The sequence below is a fragment of the Palaemon carinicauda genome, chromosome 25 (assembly GCF_036898095.1).
Source record: "Palaemon carinicauda isolate YSFRI2023 chromosome 25, ASM3689809v2, whole genome shotgun sequence".
NCBI classification, from domain to species: Eukaryota; Metazoa; Arthropoda; class Malacostraca; order Decapoda; family Palaemonidae; genus Palaemon; species Palaemon carinicauda.
The window spans coordinates 105521695-105529799 of NC_090749.1; the positions used below are offsets into that span (position 1 = coordinate 105521695).

The 8105-nt window shown below is 34.3% G+C and overlaps 1 protein-coding gene across 1 annotated transcript in view; it reads right to left on the reverse strand.

The window, feature by feature from the left end:
• LOC137619187 (transforming growth factor-beta-induced protein ig-h3-like) overlaps positions 1-8105 on the reverse strand; it is a 32222-nt gene that overhangs the window by 18212 nt on the left and 5905 nt on the right. The window contains exons 2-3 of the mRNA XM_068349371.1: positions 7193-7344; positions 1-84 (exon numbers count right to left, since the gene is read on the reverse strand). The exon at positions 1-84 is cut by the window's left edge and continues 25 nt beyond it. Coding sequence (XP_068205472.1) covers positions 1-84; positions 7193-7344 — 236 coding nt within the window. The remainder of the gene's footprint in view (positions 85-7192; positions 7345-8105) is intronic.

Consider the following 8105-nt stretch of genomic DNA (forward strand, 5'->3'; position numbering starts at 1 on the left):
CTGTCGATGGCCGTTTCGAAGGACGACAGGAATGAATCCACGGTCTTCCCCAGGTGGTCCACATTGAAGTCTGCTTGCAACTTGCTGTTAGGAAGAGAAATGAGAATTTAGTCTACAATCCCTTTTGCAGAAGTAAATATGCGGTGTATAAACGTAAACGAAGATAACATATGTATGTGCATTGGAACTGTTGTAAAGCAAGAAACTCCCCTATATAATAGAGGAAGCGTCTGACTCTGTGTGTATATATATATATATATACATGTATATATATATATATACATATATATATATATATACATGTATATATATATATACATATATATATATATATATATGTGTATATATATATATATATATACATATATATATATATATACATGTATATATATATATATACATGTATATATATATATATATAATGTATATATATATACATATATATTTATATATATACATGTATATATATATATATATATACATATATACATATATATATATACATATATATATATATATATATATACTTCTTTCCTGTCACACTCAGTCGTACACTCAGAAACCTCACACCCACAAATTGTCAAACATGTCGGGTTGTAGTTAGAAAAGGGTAACGGACAATAGTAGATTATAAATTTGAACAGAATTTAAGTTTTGTGTGTTAATTTGAAAAAAAATAGAATATAGTAATAATTATAATACAGGTGATAAAATATATAATAAAAAAAATTATGGAAGATAACAGTAACTTCTAAAAATAAACTAACAAATTCATGACAGAGGTAAACCATTGTATATCAGGAAAGGGGGAGGGGACGTCGACCCAGTAAATCGCATGGGAAACCCGTCACGAGCATATAGGGCTTCGATACTCATCCGTGTTCGCTAAGAAGCCATCTACGGTTACAAAGGACAGAATAAGTCTTCTTAGGTTGCAAAAAAAAGGTTCTCTTAACCTCTTAATGGTCAGAATAATCAAATGTGGATTAAGAAAAAGGTTCGCTTAAAATCATCATCATCATCTCCCCCTACGGCCTATTGATGCAAAGGGCCCCAACCATAAAATTCAATGGCTAGATTCATCTAAGGATAGCCAGTTCCTTGTGATGCGCAGCGCCTACATAACTATGGCTAGATTCATCGAAGGATAGCCAGTTCCTTGTGATGCGCAGCGGCCTACATAACTATGGCTAGATTCATCAAAGGATAGCCAGTTCCTTCTGATGCGCAGTGCCTACATAACTATGGCTAGATTCATCAAAGGATAGCCAGTTCCTTGTGATGCCACAGTGCCTACCTAACTAAGGCAGGTGACCCCTAACGGTGCATACTAATTCCAGTGTGGTCATCCGCCAGGAATACAGAATGAAATATGTCCACCAGAATCAATCCTCAACCAGGTACCAAAAGTCACTGCTTATGTCAACGGATGAACATTCGGGACATTCAAACGGGTCGCGACTATCCGTCCGACCTTGACCAGGAGTCGAACCATAGTCATACTAGAGTGGAGTAGAGTACGTTCTATTTGGATTTCCTTATCTATACTAGTGTACGCGACCTGTCAAAAATGACGGGTAAATATTTAGATAGATACACACACGCGCAGATTGTGGTTTCCGAGCGTACCTCTCGGTGGTATCTCCTCTCGCCAGGTTATGACTTCTCCCTCTCCCCCAACTCCAGGGAGATTATCATAAAATTAAAATCCAACAAATATTAAAAAAAAAAATTTACATTTTAAAAAAAATAAGATTTTTTGTTAGTCATTATGCAAATTAAAAGTGAAAAATAAAATTATGGTAATACTAAGCACGGTCTCTTTCTCCAAACAACCTTTGATTTTACACGAAAAGTAATACTAGCCAAGACCACGTGTTTTGGCAATGCATCACACGACTCACGTTTGGTGGGTTCGCACTTAGCCGGAGGCTTGTAACACTATGTTGCTCTTAATGCTATTTTTCAAGATTAATATTTTTATATTGAATGAAGGATTTGTATGATATCAATTAAAAAAATACTGTCTATAATAATTTCATAGGTCAAATAGTTTAATAATAATAATTATTCGGAATAAATGATAAAAAAATATAGAAAATAAATATTTTATAAGGACAAATATAATTATTAATAACTATTCGGGAAAATATAATGATAATAATAATAACAATAATAATAGTTATAATAACAATAATGAAAATATTAATAATAATGATAAAAAGAAAATAAATATAATAATAAAAATAATAATATAATAATAATAATAATAATAATAAAAAAATAATAACAATAATAATAATAACAACAACAATAATAATAATAATACAAATAATAATAAAAATAATACTAACAATAATAATAATAATAATGTTAATAACAACAAACAACAATAATAATACAAATAATAATAATAATGATAATAACAACAACAACAATAATAATAATAATTTTATTACTCAAAATATTTTAATAATAATATTATTCCGAATAAATGATAGAAAAAATAATAATTTCATTGCAAGCAATATAATCAATAAAAATTAATTGTGAAAAATACCAGTATAAAAAAAACTAGTTAATTCGCCACAAAAATCGTTATTAATAATTATTCGAAAAACAAAGAAATAATAATAACTATTCCATTACAAAAAAAAAAAAAAAAAAAAATTGATCAACAAAAACATCATTTATAGAAAAACAAATAAAACTTAAAATTATAAATATTAAAAAAAATATATTGAAAAATAAAACTAAAAAGATTGTTAAGAAAATTTCTCTAAAGGACCATTTATCACGAGTCTTTTATGGTCAATCGCTTTTGTCTCTCTCTCTCTCTCTCTCTCTCTCTCTCTCTCTCTCATAAGAAACCATAAAGTATGAATACTGAAATTCTCTCTCTCTCTCTCTCTCTCTCTCTCTCAAGAACAGGTTAACAAATAATCAACAATTATAAAATCAAATCAAAAATAAAAATTCAAATTAAAAAAAATCTAAACTATCCAAAAAAAAAAAAAAACTTTTCCAACATAAATCTAAAATAATAAGCTAAAAAATGGAAAAAAAATATTTCAATATATTAACAAATAAAAAAAATCCAATTACAAAAAAAAAAAAAAATGATAAAAAATAAGAGACGTCTTTTCTCGCCCGTCTCGGGTGCTGGATGATTTAGCAAAATTCCGGTCGTGGGAGATTTTAGAAAGTCTCCCATCCCTGGGAAACAGGAAATGTGACTTTTAAGGACCAAAAATCAAGTTTCTTTTTTTTTTTATATTAAGAATTTATTTGGTGGGAAAGTAAATTCAGGTTGGAAAGAATTTACGTCTCTGCAATTGATTATTTTTTTAGTTTTACTCATATTCGTTTTCAGGCCTCCCATTTTCGGCCTTTTTGTATTCAAATCCTCTGTCACACACACACACACACACACACATATATATATATATATATATATGCATAGCTCTTACTTGACATCTCTGCATTTTCACTGAATATTATTTATGTTTTACTCATATTCATTTTCAGACCTACATTTCTGCTATCTGTATTCAAAAATCTTCTACCATATGTATGTATGTATACAACTCTGTAGCTGTATATATATAGTATATATATATATATACACACACACATTCATAACTCTTGCTTGTTATGTCAGCATTTTCACTGAACCTTATCTTAGCAAGAAATTTGAAATTAGGCTGCTTGTACCTTTTTTCTTGTTTTACTCCTTTTCATTTTCAGTCTTTCTGTACTTAAACCTTCTATCATCTTTTGGAATTCTTCCCATGAATGAGCCTCTATTGTTAATGAATATAAGTAGGCTACTTAGGAAAACCAGTAAGTGTTACCTTAGGACAAGAGCATTTGGTAAACAAACTCAGATTATGAAAAGTAAAGTGCCACTTTCTCTAAATAGAAAAAGTATTTCAATCAGATGGTCCTACAGAAAATTGGACCCCTTAAGAATAACATAATGGAGTCCATAGAGATTGTAAAGGAAGCAGGGGAAGGAAGAGAAGACAATGGGGCGACGAACTAAGAAAGTTTTTGTGTATAGACTGGCATAGAAGACCATAAACAGACACAAGTAGAAGGATTCGAGTCCTTTGTTAAGAATAATTCTCTAAGACCTAGTCTCTTTTATCATGAGACATCCTTTTGTGCATTGTGTTTCTCTCTCTCTCTCTCTCTCTCTCTCTCTCTCTCTCTCTCTCAAAACTGGTTAAGAAGTCCCTAACACACCAGTTCCAAACACTGGGTCACTTTCTCTGTGTTTAATTTAAAGCACCCAGAGACCAATCTACCTATGTATCATACATCTATACATATATTCCATCTATGGATCTATCTATTAATACATCTATCTATCTATAAATCTACCTATATACCTCCCATACCTATATATTTTTACCTTTCTAAGCATGACACAGCAAGCGGAACAGACCAGTCGTGAAAGTCTGACCTCTAATTAGTGTAATGGAGTTCACGGTGACACAGTTCCGTGAACAGTCCAACAAAAAAAAAAATCGCCTGAGGGAGTAGTCTAATTATTATTATTAGAGAGAGAGAGAGAGAGAGAGAGAGAGAGAGAGAGAGAGAGAGATTATAATGCCCTCAGACAGAAAGAGAAAAATAAAAAGAATTGGAGAAACATGTGGCTGTAATTATTATACATCTGGCAGCAGGCGACACCGGTTGAAGGCATCACTAGGTCATCATACACAGGAACTTAGTCGTTCCATCCTCTCTCTCTCTCTCTCTCTCTCTCTCTCTCCTCTCTACAGATTTCACCTCTGATAATCCAAAATACCAATCGACATTATCTTAGGCATACTGAAAAAAAAAAAAACAATTGTAGACTAGGCCTAGAACTATGATCTTCGAAAAAACATACATTTATTCAATAAAATATCCATTGTTAATATATAAATCATATAAATAGATCGCAAATAACAATTAAAACTTATTAACATTCATACTAACTGGTATTAATACCAAAAGTAGTATAAAAACATGAAAAACGAAAAAATAACAAATTTTCCTACTCCAGGCAATGAGATTAGGAACAAGTGTGCCAACTATCAGGATTTTGTTTTTTTTTACATCGTCGTCGTTAGCTGATATGATTCATGTCAGTGAAATGGGTTGACATTTCCGGAGTGTTCGATTCCTTTCGAAATTGATTTTAGCCTTTTTTATAATATATATTTATTCACCATATATCAATAATAAACATAAATAGATAGAATATATATAAATATAAATTGAACTAAAATAAAAAAAACTAAAATATAAGTCGCCAACCAATTTCTACCCGAGTAACCTACTGAACCCAAGTCACGTTTTCAGGAAATCGAACGAGTCTGCATACTTTCTAAACTTTCACCGTTTCGAACAAGGGCTGTTTGGTATTTCCCCGGGATGGTTGGGTGTTAGGGAAGTAGTGTTGTCAGTAACAGGGTATTATTATTATTATTATTACTAACCAAGCACCAAGCTACAACCCTAGGTGGAAAAGCAAGATGCTATAAGCCCAAGGGCCCCAAGAGGAAAAATAGCTCAGTAAGGAAAGGAAATAAGGAGATAAATAAATGATGAGAAATAAATTAAGGTAAGTGGAAATTGTTTGTATATATATATATATATATATATATATATTGTGATTGTTATGAACAAGATAATACATAGAATGTTTAGCCTAGTACTAGCGTGGAGAAATGTCGGATTGATGACCAGCCAGAGCTAGGCTGAGGTCAGGCTGATTCGCAGTGCTGACCAGACGAACTGCCTTGCCAAACTCAAAACTCTGATATTAAAGGAACCTTTATGACCAGCAATGGATTGCTGATTACATAATTCAAGAGAGAGATAGACCTATAGTTAGATTATTAAGATGGAGATAGATAGGGCATATGTTAAGAAGGGAAGATGAGTTAGTCTAGAATGTACCTGAACAGTATCCGCTGGGGCAGGAAAGAAGGAGCGGTTGATCAAGAGAAACGTGGCTGATGACAAAGAGGAGGGAGGGTTGGATCTGAGAATTGGGTTAGGGCTCAGAGAGATGGCCGAGGAAAGAGATTTTTATGGCATGTAGGCTGCAACCCTAGTTGAAAAAAGCAGAATGCTATAAGACCGAGGGCTCCAACTGGGAAAATAGCCCAGTGAGGAAAGGAAATGGGGATCAACAAGATCAAAAGAAATCTATCATATAAACTATAGACTTTAAAAAACAAGAGAAGAGAAACAGTATAGAATAGTGTGCCGAAGGTATCCTCAAGCAAGAAAACTCTGACAGTGAAAGACTATGGTACAGAGGCTATGGCACTACCCAAGAACAGAGAACAATGGTTTGATTTTGGAGTGTTCTCCTAGAAGAGCTGCTTACCATAGCTAAAGAGTCTCTTCTACCCTTAACCCTTAAGAGGAATGTAGCCACTGAACAATTACATTGCCGTAGTTAACCCCTTGGGTGAAGAAGAATTGTTTGGTAATCTCAGTGTTGTCAGGTGTTTGAGGACAGAGGAGAATACGTAAAGAATAGGCCATACTATTCAGTGTCTGTGTAGGCAAAAGGAAAATGAGCCGTAACAGAGGAGAAGGATCCAATGTAGTACTGTCTGGACAGTCAAGGGACCTCATAACTCTCTAGCAGTAGTATATCGGAGTTTAGCGCCTTAATAAATCCTTAGAACATATGCTAGTTACAACCCAAAGAGCTATGGTCAGAGTAGAGGATAGTCTAACAAAATGTCAGAAAAAGAAATGGACAATGGTCAGGACATGTAATGAGACTGACAGACAATAGATGGATATTAAGAGTAACGTAACGGGTTCCCTAGAGATTGCATAAGAAGCAGGGAATAGGAAGAGAAGACGATAGGCTGACGAACTAAGAAAGTACGCGGATGTGAGGCGACACAGAAAGACCATATAACCTGATGCGTGCTGGAAGGACATGTCTGAGGCCTTTGTTCTGCCAGTGGAATAGTAACAGATAACCTTTAATAATATGAATTAAGGGAAAAAATCTACAAGATCAGCCCTATACAAAGAACTACATAAGCCTAAATGATGGCTGGGAACGCTGGGTAGAAAAAGAGTACCGAAGCTTCAAAAATATATTGAATAATAGCACCAAAGATACAAAGAAACAATAAAAAATAACAAAACAAATAAATAAACTTACTATGCATTTCCATCAGCGCTGACACTAGCGTCGAAAAATCTTTCTTGTCTCTGCGCATGCGCGAAAGCTACGCCTGCCAATACAACGGCCCACGAGCGTCTTGAAAAACGCCATCCTTCTTCTTCGGTGTCTGACACCACACTGATTTTGAGCTAGTCGTTCGCTTCCCCTTCAGAGCACATCCTCACTTACCCCCACTCATAACCACCCCTCTCTCGCTTCTCCCCCCCCCCTCAAGCCATTTACTACAAACAAACCCCCTCCCCCTCCCTCCCTCCCCCCCCCCCCCCATCGGGCGCCTCTCTCGAACTCTCTCGAAAACGGGTTCTGGAAAAAAAAAGTGGGCGTTTGAGATCATTTGGGGCCTCGGGCGTGGATGGGGTGATGGGTTTGTGTTGTGGGTGGGTGGGCGTGAATATGTTAGTTGCTTTCTATTTATTTCAACTTCCTCGAAGTCATGACGTGTTTTTTTTTTCAGTGGAAAAGTAAATCGATTTGTTTACGGATGGTGTCTAGAAATATTTCCGGTTTTTTTTTTGTATAATATATCTTTTATGCCTATGGCTCTATAACTATCATATCTAGTTTACATTGTTTTCTAGTGTCTGGTTTACACTTGTTTACGTAGTAAACAATGTAGGATATTAGCTAGAGAAGCTTCTAGCAAGCTTGAAATAGGATGTGTTACGTATAGAGCGCTTAAACTTATTGTTCCCAGACACGCCAGCCATAATTGACTTTTTAATGCACAGAGAGAGAGAGAGAGAGAGAGAGAGAGAGAGAGAGAATATTACTCTTCAATTTCCGGCTGTTAATAACATTGCCCTAGTACTAGGAATTGAAAGTTTGAGAAAATAACGCTCCTTTTCCAAGGAAAAACAGTGACTAAAGTTTTCCATGTAGCCTAATCTGT